This window comes from Sorex araneus, chromosome 1 (genome assembly GCF_027595985.1).
Source record: "Sorex araneus isolate mSorAra2 chromosome 1, mSorAra2.pri, whole genome shotgun sequence".
Classification (NCBI taxonomy): domain Eukaryota; kingdom Metazoa; phylum Chordata; class Mammalia; order Eulipotyphla; family Soricidae; genus Sorex; species Sorex araneus.
The window spans coordinates 29,113,121-29,130,327 of NC_073302.1; the positions used below are offsets into that span (position 1 = coordinate 29,113,121).

At 37.6% G+C, this 17,207-nt stretch overlaps 1 protein-coding gene across 3 annotated transcripts in view; it reads right to left on the minus strand.

Annotated features, from left to right (window-relative positions):
* Positions 1-17,207, minus strand: part of FSD1L (fibronectin type III and SPRY domain containing 1 like) — a 50,453-nt gene that overhangs the window by 7,829 nt on the left and 25,417 nt on the right. The window contains exons 6-13 of one of the 3 annotated variants that reach the window (XM_055119673.1): positions 15,808-15,929; positions 12,682-12,891; positions 11,357-11,455; positions 8,785-8,914; positions 7,867-7,899; positions 4,610-4,710; positions 3,931-4,182; positions 250-338 (exon numbers count right to left, since the gene is read on the minus strand). In XM_055119673.1, the coding sequence (XP_054975648.1) occupies positions 250-338; positions 3,931-4,182; positions 4,610-4,710; positions 7,867-7,899; positions 8,785-8,914; positions 11,357-11,455; positions 12,682-12,891; positions 15,808-15,929 (1,036 nt within the window). The remainder of the gene's footprint in view (positions 1-249; positions 339-3,930; positions 4,183-4,609; positions 4,711-7,866; positions 7,900-8,784; positions 8,915-11,356; positions 11,456-12,681; positions 12,892-15,807; positions 15,930-17,207) is intronic. The other 2 variants (XM_055119678.1, XM_055119674.1) reach the window with 2 other exon arrangements.

Genomic DNA, 17,207 nt, shown 5'->3' on the forward strand with positions numbered 1-17,207 from the left:
AGCAGATTCATTATAATAAATTCTAAAATAGAATAAGAGTATACATATTATGGTTTGTGTATTTTTACTACCTTTTACTTCAATAAAATATGGAATAAAATATACAGAGTAACAGATTTAAGGAAGGTGAACTGGGGAAAGAGAAACTGGGAAAGAGAATCAAAAAGCAAGACATCAGCTGGTGCAAATATATAACATAGGCTCTTCTTAATGTTGCTAAACCAAATAAAATATAACTTAAATACTAACCATGAAACCAGGTAGCACTGGCTGAGTAAATTTTGTCTTAAAGGAATATAACAACTGCTTTGAGTTTGCATCATAGAAGGAAAGCTGACCTAAAATGAAGAGGGAAAAGTCTTATTATACAGGAAAAAATTTAATATCCAATTAAATCTAGCATAAAATTGTAGAAGTAATAATTAAATGCTATTTTGGCATTAATTTTTGTTTCAAACTATAATAAACCGTTTTTCTCCCTTGAAAAGTCAGGAATGAGAGCCAGGAGATAGTTGAAAGGGCCGGAGCACATGCCTGCCAGGTGGAGGCCTGAGGTCAATTCCTAGTTCAGCACAGTGTCACTGGCACAGCCAGTGTGCCAGTATGGCCAAGGCAGGCCCCGGCAGAGCTGGGTCCCAGCAGCACAGACCAAGGGCCAAGGACACCTGGGAGTGGCCCCAGGCACCCAGAAGAACTTCCTAGGAGAACCACACACACACACACACACACACACACACACACACACACACACACACACTCCTTGCCCTTATGAAAATCAGAAGTATGAAAAAGTCCAAATCTAATTTTTTGCCCTTCGTTTTCAAGATCTCTGTCTTACTTTTCCATTTATAAACAATTGCATCATTCCTAAACAAACTCCTCCCTTAGCTGAATACAAACCAAGCCTACTTCTTCAATTTTACTACGACCAGACGTCCTAGGCAAATCTAATCACCAGTTAAGGTTTACTCAATCAAACGACTTAAGCCACACTCATTGCTATCTCTGAAACTGTCCTTTAGTTGTCACTGATTCCACTTTTTTCTTTTTTAAAACCCTCTCCGTCTGTCTTCCAATATGATATGCAACTAAAATAAGTGTCTCTGGCTACTGTTCAATCTGCTCCTCCTTCCAGTCACAGCTACTTGTTGAAACTCTGCTCCCATGACTTTTTTCCTTGGTTTATACCCTAATCTTGACGGTACCTTCTCTTTTTCTCCTATTCTAATTGTACATGCTTGTCCAGGCTCTTCTTTCTCTAATTCTTCCTTAAAAGTCACCTATCACCAAACAGAGGAGAAAAGAAACCAACATTTCTACCTCCTTATTAAAATACCGGGTGTTTTAAATACACATTACCTCAAAAACTACTAAGAAACCTACATGTGATAACAAAATAAAGAACAAAATTTTAACTATTCTGTGCAATCTATAGTGATTATTCTGTAGCACTGTCTTAAATATTTAGCTTTAGTTCTACTTTTAAGTTCCAAATATTTGCCAGACATATGAGATGATCATTCTGCTGGCATCTGATTTTTAACCAGGACGCTGCTCCCTAACTTCTAGAGCATACTATCACCTTCTGGGTAACTGTTAAACCTGAGTCATCTTCATTTCTTCTCTGTCTTTCCTTCTGATCCATATTTATTTTTCAAGTTCTATAAACTCTATTTTCATACTACCAAACATTCATCTTGACCACTTATTGCCCAAGAAATCCCTTATTAGTACTTATTTAAATACTTAGACTTACTATATGAAACACTAACCAGGCATTGAAAATAGAAATACTCCGGAAAAGCCTTAGGTTAGCTATGCTTGCAATCTTTCACATTTAACAATTTACTATTAATCTTTTAAAAACTAGATTGTTACTAGGTATTTAGTAGTTATTTTGTTTTTCAGGCCACACCCGGCTGGTACTTGGGGCTTATTCTTGACTCTATGCCAGGACTTACTCCTAGTCATGCTTTGGGGACCATATGGAGTAGCAGAGATTGAACCCAAGCTGGCTATCTGCAAAGGAAAGCCTTCCCCAAAGGCGGAACTATCCTCTGACCAACTTTTCACTATCTTTGAGGAACCAAAGGAGAGTGAAGAAGATAAGCAAATGTTATCTTCGTAGTTAAAAAAAAAAAAAGTATGCACTAGTTGTCATTTTTCCTGGGACCTGGAGCAATAGTATAGTAACAGGGTGCTTGCCTTGCCAGCAACTAACCTGGGTTCAATCTTCATCATCACATATGGTACCCCAGCACTGCCAGGAGTAACTTCTGAGTGCAGAGTCAGAAGTAACCACTGAACAGTGTCAGGTGTGGTTCTCAAACAAACAAAAAATACCATTTATCCCAAGGAAAATAATTATCTAGTATGAAGTAAAAAACAACAACAACAACAACCATTATTAAAAAATAAACTGATGCAGGGGCTACAGTGATAGTACAGCTGGTAGGGTGCTTGCCTTGCACACAGCCGACCTGGGTTTGCGATTCCTGGCATCCCACATGGTCCCTTGCGTCCCCGCAGGAACGATTCCTGAGTGTAGAGCAGCGCAAAAGAGAGAGAACAGAGCACTGCTGGGTGTGGCCCCCAAACCAAATAAATTGGTCCAAAATTACTTCTTCCTTTTTGCTTCAGTAGCTATGTAGATAGCTCATAGAATTATTGGACTCAATATTATTTAAAACGGTAAACTTGAGTTTTAATATTTAGCAAAGAACAACATGCAGGGAATTACTTTAGCCCCTCAGCCAAATACGATGTCATCTTTGAGATTTTTACAATATTTAGATGACAGTGAAAAAAGGTACTCACCAAATAACTCACTCAAAAGGTGTTAAGAAATTTTGCAAAAGACAAATCTAAAGTTAATTTTTCAGTGAGCTTAACAGGAGAGAAAATGGTTAGCCTGCTCTATTAAAATGAAACTTGAGGGTATATAATATTCTTCATTTAATTTATAACAAAGTAGCCAAACATAAGCGAAAAAACAATTTGACAGAAAACCAGAAAACAATCTAGGTGACTAAAGTCTGAGATATGCCAATAAGGTCGTTAAATCACATTTCTAGATATTTCTAGAAATTAGTTAAGTCATATTTCTGCATAAAAAATTTCTGTTCTAGAAGCTGTGTGTTCTACATTAAGTACCAACTTAATATACTAGCAGGGCCGGAGCAATAGTACAGCAGGTAGGGCACTAGCCTGGCATGCAGCTAAACCGAGTTTGATCCTTGGCAACATAGATGGTTCTCTGAGCCCACTAGGAGTGATCCCTGACACAGAGTCAGGAAGGAGTAAGCCCTGAGGACCACCAGAAGGCCCCATAACAAATAAAATAAATGCACTACATACACACATACATACACACACATATATATCCTAGTATAGTCACAACCAGTTATGAGAGTATACTCTCATATTTATCCATATGCTAGCTGTAACCATATGTATACATGCCCTAGTATGCAACTACAATTAATTATAAGTACACTCTCATTATCTATGTCCTAGCTATATACTAAGATAGACACACACACACACACACACACACACTCACACAAGATAGGAGGGCTAGAGAGGACACTTGTGTTGCATATTACCCCAGGTCAGAGTCAGGAGTAGTTAGCCCTAAAAACTGCCAGGTGTTGCTCAAAACTCAACAACATCAAAACTCAATATAGGGAAAGAATTAAAACAGACTAAAGACATTTTAGGGCTTAAGATAGAAATTACCAAAATCTTCTCAGGGCTCTTGGCAATCAAAACACATCATATCAGTTCTATAGCTACAACTGTTTGTGATCAAAATAAAACATGCAAAAAAAGATCATCACAGTCACAATGGAAATTCTGTGTAGGTTACCAGCAAAAAGTACTGGAGAAAAAAATAACGGTAATAAAATGACTTATGAGAAAGTAACTTACCCCCATCAAAATCACAAAAGACACCTATTCTCTCAGGAACAGTAACATCCAAGGCTTTGACTTTATTATTATGCTTTGCTGCAAATGTATTTTGTAGCCAGTTGTTGACATGGATACACCAACTGGTATTTGTCTTTCCCAATTGGTCAAACTTGCCCAAAGTCTTATATGCAACTCCCACACTGTAGGATTTACAATCTTTCTGGGCCTTGACCTCCCAATAATGTTGTCCACTTTCAATAGCAGTGTCTCCTACAAAAGATCAGAATGGTGTATTGGACTCTTCCTTGTAAGTCATACATTGCAGGTCTCATTCCACAAAATAGCACCAAAAATTCTGATTCATGAGAGAAACTGTCACTGTAGAGAACTTGCTATGTATCTTCACTTATGTATTACAACTTTTTCCAAACATGAAAAGATTCAGAAATCTTCTATCTTATTAAGCCCTCTGAAATTAAACATATATACATATGTATATCAAGAGTTTAAACATTTAACGGTAAGACAATTTAAAAATCCACCAACTATTTAGGTTCCCAGAGGTAGAAACTCTGTAAAGATTCATCCAATCCACAAGGCAGTGAAGCCACTCCAGCTGTAAATGAATGCCATGCCCACCAGTGTGACTAGGATGACGTTTCCCTGATTCAATGCAGAACTATGATGTCTATCTTACCCAGCACTGTGTAGGATTCCCCAGTGAAACGATCTCTGCTGCCTCTTACTGCTGGTGGCCTTGAACCTATGGATGTCCGTTTGGGGGATGGCGTACCACTTCTATATGAACAGGAACGACAACAAAAATCATGGACAATGAAAATTTTTCATAAAATGGAATTAAAAATCATGGAATAAACCTTCAAAAAGATTTCTTATATGACAAAATAGTATCACTTATTGTAACTAAATTATTATTAAGCAGTTATCACTTAAAAACAGACAAATGTAAGAAATCAGCAACAAAACAAGAAATCATCAACACAAAGAAGGCTTAAAATAGTAATATCACACAGACACTGCGCAAGACTTATGCAAAGAATACACAGTTAAAATAAGAAATAAGAGCATGGGCCAGAGATATGACTCAGTGGTAAAGCACATGCCTTGCATGCATAAATCCAGAGTTGGATTCTTGGTATCACAGAAAACAAAAACAAAAAAGAAACAATATGAAAATGAGACAAATTTTCAAGGGTGTGGGAGAAATCAAGACAGATAATGGGTTATTATTAACATTTCTCAGTTAAACTTAGGTAAAATATGGGCAAAATTAGACTTAATAAAATTAAAATGAAATAACCTCCTTAATAAGCAGTAGGTATTTTGGTTCTGGATCTTTTCTTCTTAAAAAGAGAAAGAGCAATTACCCAGATTCAGGCCCTGGACAATCTCAAATATTACAAAGCATTTTTCTTAATCAAGTGAGCAAGGCCCAACCTGACCTTCTCTATGGTATGGTTAAACTAAGTATTAAACCTTTCGGTAACTCTTACAAGCTCAAAATAATCAAATACCAAGTAAGCTTTTAAAAATAGCTTTTTAATCATTCTGTATCATTGTATTAAAAAAAAACACCAAATTGCAACTTACCAGTAGTAAAGAAATAAAGGGAAAGCATGGGGGAAAGAAAAACACACAAAACTATTGAAACTGGTAGTTTAAATTTCAAAGAAAAATTGAGTAAACCCAGAACTCTTTCACTGCAGCAGTCTTGACTTCCAGCCCTAACTTGTTTTTACAGTAGCTATTACTATCTCAAGTGAAATAAGATCAGCACCACTTCCCCTCCACAACCTCTCTGTGGATTATTGTAGCAGCTTCCCAGATGCTGGCTTTGTAACTCAATTCATATTACTACTATTTACCAGATAAACCTAACCATGATTCTCTTACTTAAAATCTTCGAGTACTTCCCCAAGGTCTACTGATATCTTGATGTCAGGTTGTTCTTGATTTGGTCCCAGGCTACCTACCTTTTCAGCTCTTTCGTTACCTAGCACTATCTAGCTAAATGCATGCACTGAAAGTGGCCCTGAATTCACAATCTGCTTCAGCCCCTTCTTTGCATTCCCTTTTACACGGGAAGCCCAAATGCTACAAATTCTTCTAGATATTCCCTTAAGGAAGCTCACCCAGACTCTACAACACTAACTCCTCAGGAGTTCCACTTCATGCTTAAGTCCCTGTATGTGATCAGAGGCCCAACCTGGGCAATAATAAAGACCTCACCCCAGTCAGCTCCCTTCTCCACACCATACTTGGTACACAACTAGTTCATTGGCATTTGGGGCTGGAGTTGCAATTCAGGTCACCCTCCCCCCCCCCCACGTTCTCATGCATAACTGTGTTCATTGTTAAATACTGATATTTAGAGATGGGGCTTCTCAGGCTATAGAGGACAGAGAGGGAAGAAGTGCTCAGCGGAGACCCAGAGGCCCCTAAGAAAGGTCTCCTTGAAGGTGACAGCATTGGGCTGAAAATACTTGGCGTCACTTTATCTCCGTAACTCTTGAACTCCTAACCTTCCCACCTCTAGGCCATCTTCTTAAGCTTTGGGTCTATGGAAGTGGGAGTCTTTAGCAGGGACATCCTGGGTGAAGCAAGTTCTTCTAAATAGATTTCCAGTTACAATCTGCACCTGGTCCTCAATCAGGGTCACTCTGATTGGAAAAATGAAACATTGTGGGAGCAGGCACCCTTGGGGGCTTGTGTTTTAAGCCGCCACAGTTTGACTGTGACTTTCAGCTTGACTCATTTTCCTGACCACGTAAATATCTGGTAGCTCAGCACCTTTTGCTTTCTCCAGACTTCTTTGTTCACACTTACCACACACATTAAGACATGTTATGGAGGCAGGGACAGTGCTTATCCCTATATACTCCAAAGTATCCAGCTGACATGTAGTGAACAAATATTTATGAGACTATTAAGTGTCTATCACATTCTACAAGTAAGCTACATAAAAATGGCATTTAAAAGGAGAGAAGGAAAAAATTAAAATATAGGTGACCTATGAACAATGTAGGGGTTCCTCAGGCAGCTGAAAATCAGTCTATTATTTAAAGTCAACTCACTGCAGAAGCATGAATCTACATCTGCAGGTTTAAATAACTTTCAATGGCTGGATCCACAAATATGGAAGTATATGTGGACCCTCACAGCTCAAACCTGTGTTGTTCAAGGGCCAATTTTAAATTGAAATGCTAGATACAGAAATCTTAAACTCTTTAAATGACTAAATGAAATTTCATACTTAAATCTGGCAGTATATAATTTCTAATATACTAGCTACAAAACCACTCTCACCAGTGATGAGCAAATAAAAAGAGGATAATAATTTTGAAAAAAAGAAACTTTCTGTGAACTGGTGGAGGGATGGTGTTTGATCACTGTGTGATTGTAACTCAGACATGAAGGCTTGTAAATTCATCTCACAGTGAATCAATAAAATAAAAAAAAGAAAGAAAAAAGTAACAGTCTAGTTTCTGGTAAAATATCGTATCTGAATTGAATTCACTCATTTCAGCACATGACACTTTTATCCTTGATGCTTTTGAAATTGTCTACTATAGAGCATAGAATTCTTACTGTCTCTTGTGTCAAATACAAATAAAAGCCAATGCTCTAATGTTAGATGTAAAATAAAGATGCCAGGTATGAGTAAACGCAGTAAAAAAGAAGGAAAAATAATTTCAAGAAAGATTTTGAAGCAAGCTTATTGTCATTACATATAGTAAGAACCAAATATTATGCAGCACACTATAATACCATAAATTCATAACATAAGTTGCCAATACAGACAGTCTACAAAGAGCAATCAATAGTTTAGCTTACAAAAGCTGCTGCCACGGTATCTGCTTATTGGTTAAAAAAAAAGTTATTCAGCCAAGCTAGAATGCTAAATCCTAGAACTAGACAAACACAGATTGTCACCTTGAGTGTTTCTTCAGTGAAGTAACATGGACACTGTCAGATAAAAATAGGTAACTGTTAAGACTGTGATACAACTGAAATTAAACAACTAATAAACCAGATCAACAGCCTGAATTTTTTTTGATTCTCTGTTCTGTCAGTAATATTACCTCAATTAAGTTTGAACAAAAGTTTCTTCTATTAAAAAAGAAAGAGTCTGGGCTGGAGATAGTACAGTGGGTTGGATGCTTGCCTTCCATGAAGCCTATCTGGGTTTGATCCCCAACATCACATGTGGTCCCCCTAAGCACCAACAGGAGTGATTCATGAGCACAGAGCCAGGGGTAGGCCCTGAGCACCCCAGGTGTGACCCAAAATGAAAAACAAATAAGAAAGAGGCTCCCACACTTTGAGACTATCTGAGTAAGTCTGAGAGCAAAAAGTGAGTAATCCTGCCTCTTCGGTTCGCCATGTTGGTGATTACAAGCCCTTACACAGGGGTCCTGCACCTGAAGTCACTCAGGGCCAGGAACATAAATAATTCTGTGTCCACATAGAGCACCTGTCTTGCATGTGTGAGGTCCTGGATTTGACAACAAATGAAAGTTGTCGTTTCAGCAGAAACCTTCACATGACAGGGAATCTGTAAGTATAAAATTCAGGAACTTTACTAGGACTTTCTCTCTAAAGAATCCAGGCTGCTGTAGAGGTAATTTTAAAGAAACCAAATCCTGAAAAATGTATAAACAAGAGAATTCAAAAAGAAAAAATAAATAATGTTAATGACATATTTAGGAACAAAACATTCTTATCTTTCACTTTGGAATTAGTAACAGACGACAAATCAATGGTATATAGAATAAAAATTTCATTATTTGTTCATGTCAAATAAGAATCAATATGGTCAGACATTTGTCCTGATTTAATGAGCCAGCTTACCTGCCTCTGTTTTCTTTTCCTTTAACTTTATTTTCTTGACCTTTTCCGCCAGTGGGGTCCCATTCAACACAGGAATCTTCAACTCTCAGGTTTAAATGGGATGATGAGTTGTCCAAAACAAAGTTAAGTGCTATCCAAAACAACATTCCAATTTAAAAATCATACAGCATATCTTCTTTACACCCTGAAGCAGCTATTACATTATTTTTCTACTCAATTTATTAGACAGTGCATAGAGAAAACACAGTTCACGTTCCTAATCCTAACATTTAAAGTCCTCAATGGTGTTTGCTCATAATTTATTAATTTCTACTTTATTTTCAATTAGTGTCTCCTACACACCAACCAAATCAATACTTGCACTGGCCACCAGAGTCTCTGCTATTCCTCCTGCTGGACTCTCTCTATCAGTACACATTAATACTGATCTTAATTTCCTGCTATTAGAATATCAGTTGGTAAGATTCAATAGGAAACAGAGTTGGTAGAATTACAAATAAGAAGAAAGTTATGTTATATAAAAATTAATCTACCACAATAGTTTCTCTGATGCTCAAACAATAATTAATATTTAATTTCCATCTCTCCTTCCATTTTCCATTCAGTTCTTTGGCCATGTACTTATTTCCATTAACTGGCTTTTAAAAAAAAGCAGCAGCAGTGAAACAAAGAAGTGTTTGTTTAATAATTGTATTTTAAAATCTGTACTTTTTCTTCAGAGAGTTAACTATTACTAGTAGTTACTCCAACTGGTATGGAATAACCTTCTTTTTTTAATTGAATCAACTCAAGAGATAAGTAGTTACAAAGTTATTCATGATTGGGCTTCAGTCATTCAATGTTCCAACACTACCAGTGCAGTCATTCAATGTTCCAACACTACCAGTGCACATTTCCCACCACACCAAAGTCCCCAGTTTCCTCCCCCCACCCCATCTGCCTCTACAACAGCACACTCGTGCGCACTCTCTCTCTCTCTCTCTCTCTTTCTTCCCTTCTCCTTCTCTCCCTCCCTTTGGGCAATACAGGTTCTGAAAGTTTATCATGTTTATCCTTTTATCTCCTTCCAGTGATCATTTTTAACTATCATTCCCATAGTGGTCCCTTCTCTAACCTAAGTGCCCTCTCCCAGATACTTGTGGCAAGCTTCCAGCGGAAGGCCAGTCCTCCTGGCCCTTGTTTCTACTGTCCTTGGGTATTAGTCTCATACTATAATTTTTATATCCCCAAAATGAGTGCAGTAATTCTACGTTTGCCCCTCTCCTTCTGACTCATTTCACTCAGCATGATACTCTCCGTGTCCATCCATGTATAGGCAGATCTTGTGACTTCACTTTTCCTGGTGACTGTGGAGCTGAAATAACCTTTTAACAAAAATCTGTGATCTATGTGAACTAAAGATACAAACTTTTTTCTGGGCCCCCTCCAAAGGTCTAAATAATTGTCTAGTGGAGGCCTCAGAGTGGAGGCTCAATCTATCCCCACCTCAGGAGGATTATCCTCACCATAAGAGAAGTTCAGAAAAACTTGAATCAACTTAGTCTTTCTCTACAAACCCAAAGGCCAAGGACTGAACTAGTAAAATCCAGGCACTCCTACTGGAAGTTATCAGTTCTAAAGAAACTACAATCCAATTATTCATTTTTCTGAATATAAGGAATATGTACAATTGTGTACAATTTAACCATAGAGGTAAATGAGAATAAACTAAAAAATGAAATTTTATGATGTTCCAAAGGGAATTAGTAATAAAATGAAATTTGATCTGCAAAGGACTAAAAATAGTACAAAAGAATGTAAAAGATTATAAATGTCACTGTACTTTGAAATGGCAAAAACCTCTGAAGAAAACAAAATAATACCTCAGTTTGTTGAGAGTAATTTAATTTAATGCCATTTCTTGGCTAAGTTACCTATACTTCTCTAAAACATTTGCCAATTACAACAAACTGCTTCAAGATGGTATTCTTTTAGGTCCTTGTGGTATAAACGTACACTTCTAAGTTTGTCTTATCAGTAACTTACGAACCTCACCTTTTATTCGGATGCATTTTTTTTTCTATTTCTCTCCAAATCATACCAAACTTGTTATGAAAAGCCTGAAAAACTAAAGGCCAAAGAAGACATCCTAAGCCCCAAATCTCTATGACAAAGTATATAATCTGGTTCTGGAACTAAACTCGGTCAAATACCATGTCACAATTGGGAAAATCTCAGCATTATAGCCTTCAAATTGATGACTATCTGAAAATCTTTTATCTTAAGATGTTACGCTAGAAAGGTTTTGGACCAATGGTGCTCAGGGGACAATGCAGCACCATAGTCTTAGCTTCCCCAATTTATAATCCCTACTTTGGGGAATTTGGCATATGTGTGCATGCAAAAATTCTCACAGAAAGGAGAAAGGCTGTAACCAGATATGCAATACTTCATATGTGTGAATGCAGACATGCTCTTATATGAAAGAAGGGAGAGAAGGCAGCCATACTTGAAACACTCCCTGTCATAAAGGCTCGGATAATGTAAGGTTGTTAGGTTTCATCTTGTGCTGTACAAGTAGCTGATCTCATACCTTTGGTCTCTAGAGTCACTGGATCAGAATACTCTCCTGCCACAGCCTTGTTACAAGCGCGGACTCTGAAATTCATATACTTTGAATCAAATTTTAAACCTGAAACAAAGAAAAATGATTTCAGATAATTGTTAACTAGTAACTAAAAGAATATATGAAAGTATAGGTTTAAACCTTCAAACAGGATCTTTTCCCTCCTTAGAAACAGCTCTTCAGTAAGGAAAAAAAAAGTTATGTTAAAAAGGTGATATTGCCTGAAATGATATGACTCATGATTATTTTCTTCAAAATAAATAAACTACATGGGTCATCGATGTTTTTTTGTCTAGGTATTTCAAAGCCTCATTAAAATGAGTATTTTATTTAAGGATGGATGCTGCAATTTAAAATAACATTCAACTTCCAAAAATACCCAACAATAAAATATTCAACTTCCAGAAAGTAAACCCTCTAAATTTTATTTATTTGTTTTTTTGGTTTTGGGGTTACACCCAGTGATGCTCAGAAGTTATTCCTGGTTCTGCATCAGGGATCCAATCTGGGTTGGCTGTGTGCAAGCAAGAATCCTACCCGCTGTACTATCTCTCCAGCCCCAACATCCCCAAATATTTTTATATGTTTAAAACATTATCTTTTATGTGAAAATGAATTAATTAATTTTTTGGTTTGAGGGCTTCATCTCTTCATCTCTCAAGGCTTACTACTGGCACTGCGCTCAGGAATCATTCCTTGGTGGGGCTTAGCGGACCTGATGGAATATCTGGGATTGAACCTAGGTAGAATGCATGTAAGGCAGCACCTTTTCTGCTATACTACCTTTCCGGCCCCCAGCAAATGTATTTAAAGATAAAATGAGTGCCAGAGCAATAGTATTTCTGCCCATGCACAATAATCACTTTATTACTCAGGCAACACCTGGCCACTTCAAAATATCCAAGGTGAAATGTGTGTACAAAGACTAAAAGTCAACACACAAATTCTAATGACTAGTGACGGTTCTACTTCAAACATTATGCAATATATAGATATAGATAGGCATCATAAGATGGTAAAGGTAATATTTAGTTACCAATGAAATTGAAAAAATTAAACAGGTTTTTTTTTTAGTGCCTGAAAAACCAAGGTTTTTGCTTACAGTGCCTTATAGGTAATATCCTCAGAATTAAAGGGTTTTTTTTTATGTTTTAAGAGAAACAAACATACTTTTGAACTAGATAAAAAAAATCCTGCTAAAAAAATGTTCGTAACTTTTTCAAAGCAATTAAAATGTTTTTATGTCATACTTATTTTCTGAGTATGAAATTTTAAAAATGCAGTTCATTTACCTGAGAGTGTATATTCGGTACCCTTAATATTATCAATTTGCTCCCAGCATCGCTCATCTTTTACACGTGGAAGTCCATCAAAATTAGTCTTCCTATGTTCCAGTGTGTAATGGTCGATCTTACTATCTTCTTCCGGCATTCTCCAAACTACTGTTACAGCATTGTCAGCCACCAGACACTCTGCTGGTTCTATTTCTGGAGCTTTGGGAACTGAAGAAAGAAAATAAACTTTCTCATTTCTTAAAGTACTAAGCAAATTAATGTTTGTCATTCAAAGTAATGCTTTTCCCATATTGCTTTTAAATACTTAATCAGGTTAAGTAAGGAAATTTCCCATAAATGCAAATTACTTTGTCAAAGTTCAATTAAAAAAATTGTTTCAAAGTTTTTCATCGACTTATTTTTATTAAGATCCTGCCTGTCAAAAAGTCATTCAGACTTGGCTAGGAATAAAGAAGCAAGAATGATTTGTTGTTTCCAAACACATGCTTTTAATCTGCTATTTCAAACAGGTACAGCAAAAATTTTATATAATATGTTACTATTTGATAAAATAAAAATTAAATTATTGATAAAACAGAATGGTTCTGAAACCAAAGGTTAGAATTCAAGTTTATACTTTTAATTTTAAAATCTTATAATTTCTTCTTATTAAACAAAAACAGCCACCCCAAATACTTCAGTTTTTAAATGTTTCTCCAAAACAGTAATATGATTCATTAGAGTAAATAAGCGACAATTAGCTTGCATAAACAATAATCAATTTCTCTTCTATAGAGACTTCTCTGTAGCTCTTCAACATTAACAGATGTCCTATTTACATAACAAAGGTTAGCTGGAGAAAGGGGGCCTCCAGTGACAGATATGTGTCCAAAACATGTGAAATTTGACACCGGGGTTTGCATTCTTTATTCTGATGCTCACCAGGGTGGGACATGCTAGCTGCAGAGCTCACATGCTTGGTTGCAGGGCTCCAGAGATCACACACAGTGGCTGTGCCAGGATCACAGTAGAGCTATGGGTTTTTTGTTTTGTTTTGTTTTTTAATGAATCACCATGAGATACAGTTACAGACTTACAAACTTTCCTGATTAAGTTCCAGTCATATAATGATCGAGTACCCATCCCTCCACTAGTGACCATTCTCCACCACCAATGTGCTCAGTATTCCTCCCGCCACCCACCTCGTTCCTTACCTTCCTCCCCTACCCCCCCACCCCCATCCCCACTTCTGTGGCAGGCACATTCCCTTTTAATCTCTCTCTCTCCTTTTGGGTGTTATGGTTTGCAATACAGGTAGTAAGTGGCCATCATGTTTGGTTCATAGTCTCCTTTCAGCACGCATCTCCCATCCCGGGCAAGCTCTCCAAGCATCATTTGCTTAGTGGTCCCTTCTCTATTCGTGGTCCCTGCTGCCTTTTCCCCCAGCATGTGAGGCCGGCTTCCAAGCCGTGAAGCGATCCCAGACAGAGCTATGTTGGGGATGGAACACGGGCCTCATGCATACAAGGAAGATGCCCTATCAACCTCCGTGGGTCCCTAATTTTTCCTGCTGTATGAAATTCATCTACGGAAGAACTGCATGCTTTTCATTATACTTCATTTGTTCAGACTGCTTAATAAGCATGATTTGCTACCACTGAATACCCAAAAATGTGAACATGAGAAGACAGCTCTTTTTCTTTTTCTTTTAAGCAGTGCTGTTTCGTTTTGCTTTGCTTTTGAGGCCACACCCTCAGGGCTTACTAACTCCTGGGCCTGTGCACAAGATGTCACTCCTGGTGGTACTTGGGGGACTGTCTCTAGTGTCGGGGATTGAATGAGAAGGATCAGCCACACACAAATAAAGCCCCTTAATCTCAGTGCTATGTCTGTGGCCGCCCCAGCAGTATTTTTAAATTAAAATCGTAAGAGGCCTTGGGCTGGAGCGATAGCACAGTAGTTGGGCGTTTGCCTTTCACTCAGCCGACCCGAGTTTGATTCCTCCGCCCCTCTCGGATAGCCCAGCAAGCTACCGAAAGTATCAAGCCCGCTCGGCAGAGCCTGGCAAGCTACCCGTGGCGTATTCAATATGCCAGAAACAGGAACAGTAAGTCTCTCAATGAGAGATGTTACTGGTGCCCGCTCAACCAAATCAATGAGCAACCAGATGACAGTAACAATAACAGTAACAGTAAGAGGCCTTAGCTATAGCACCGTGGTTAAAGGGCTTGTCTTGCATATAGCTGGTGCTGATTTGATCCCCAATACCATATACAATCCCGCAGAGCACTGCCAGGAGTGATTTTGAAAAAAATTAAATTTAAAAATGGAAGATAAAAGAAAAGAAAGCGAGAGAGATCGTGCTGGGGCCATTCCTGGTGTTTCTTGGTCTGGTGCTCCTTGGGCCCAGCAGTGCGGGGGCAACTGAGGCCACCATGGTGATGCTCAGGGGACCAGGAGAGACTGAAACCAAGGGGTCTCCAAACACCTGGTATGTGCTCCAGTACTTTGAGACTCTTTTTGTTTGTTTTTAGGGTTCCATGCAGCAGGCTGCTCCTGGCTCTGCGAGAGGACCATATACTATTAAGAATCAAACTCACAGCTGGAACGGTGGTGGGAAATTTCGAGCAAAACATAATGCCCAAAATTTGAGAGAGAATATTGGGGAAATTGTCTGCCATAGAGTCAGAGTGAGGAATGTGCACTGGTGGAGGGATGGGTGTTCTAGCACTGTATGGCTGAATCTCAAATATGAAAGCTTTGTAAGTCTATCTCATGGTGATACAATTTAAAAAAAAAAAAAAAGTAATGTGGAGTTCATGCCCAATTCAATCAGCTTAATCAGTGGCTGAACAAATAGCAGTACTCCTACATTATTAAAAAGAAAAAAAATCAAACTCAAGGCTCCTCAATGAAAAGCATGCATTCTAGCCCTCTGAGCTACCTCTGCAGCCCTTCATGGGATTCTCCGAATAGAAGTTTTATTACCAATAAAATAATTCTTTAAAATGAGAGACATGCAAACTTCATTATTCTTTTATTGAAGGAAAAGAATCACCATTTCTCATTAACATTTACATTCCAAAGTATATTAGAGAAAAAGAGAACTTTATGTATAACCTTAAATGTAATACATCTTCTTACCTGGCAGAAACTTCAATGCTTGCAGCATCTGCCTTTCCTGAGAAAAATCCACCATTAAATGACTCATGTTGTCACTGACCTTTGGTTTCAAACAAAGGCGAAAAGCTGAAGCCATTGTTACTCTACAACAAACACAAAAATACTTGTTTAAAACGGAAGAATGGGAAGTACTCACACCATTTAATTAAATGGAAAACAGAAATATTTTACTACTGATATCAAACCTGTAACAAAGGCAACAAAACCAGATAAAAATTTGCTCTGACAATCTCTTGAAAATCAGTCAAATAAACTGTAAAATATTTTCTGAAGACGCTTAAGGTCACTGTTTTCGGGGCCTGGGAGGGAGTTGGGCGCAAATTCAGTGGTGATGCTCAGTGGCTACGCCTGGCTCTGCTCTGGTCACTCTAAGTGCTCAGGGATCATGCCATACCAGGGATCAAACCCAGGCCTCCTGCATGCAAAGTATGCATTCCAGTCCATCTGGCTACGTCTGTGGTCCTACTTAAGGTAAATTCAACTTTCCTCTAGCCAAATTTATTAAATTACAGATAAATGCAAATACAACAGGAAACAAATATTTATTATGAATCATCTTCAGTGGTCTCAACACTCATCTGAATCTCTGTATTCTCAATCTCGCTGACTTCCTGATCCCAGTCTCACTCCTTTTCAAATGCCAAGTAATGACCTGGACATATGCCTTAATTCATTCTCCATATAGTCTCAACTAGTCATCACCTACAATGGCCAAACAGAGTAGAGCACAGTAGCTGCTGAAGGTAGATCATGGGTTAGAAAACTGCAATCACCATTTTGAGTATCAAGCCAGTAGGTGTCACTCTAATGTGTGAACATGTCACACAAAGAGGAGAGAGCTCTGTGAAACTATATGCCATGGAGATCAGTAAATAGTTGTTAGATGAATGTGGTAAATATATTTTTAAAAACAAGCTATACCAAATATCAGTCACCCAAAGTATGGGAAAACTGCCACTTTAAAAAAAGGAGACTAAAGTAAACTTTTATACTCTATTAGCTTGTCATTTTATCTTCAATTTCAATTTTTCATATCACCATAGATTTCCGCAAGTATTACAAAGGCTCTCCTCTTATTACCTTTGGCCAGATCATGATTTAAAAAGTACTATTTATAAATGTGGTCTTTCTAGTATAAAATTTGGAAGAGGCTGTAAATAGCGATGGAAGAACAAGAGAGTAAGAGTCATACTTCATTCTAGTCATTCAGTTCTGTCAAATATGCCCTGGAGAGCAATAGTAATAAAAATATCAAAATTTTCAATTACTATTACAGAAAAATCTTGAATTCAATCACTTGGGTATAAAAATAATAAGTAATTTATATATTCATTTATTTCATTTCATTTCAATAATAGAAA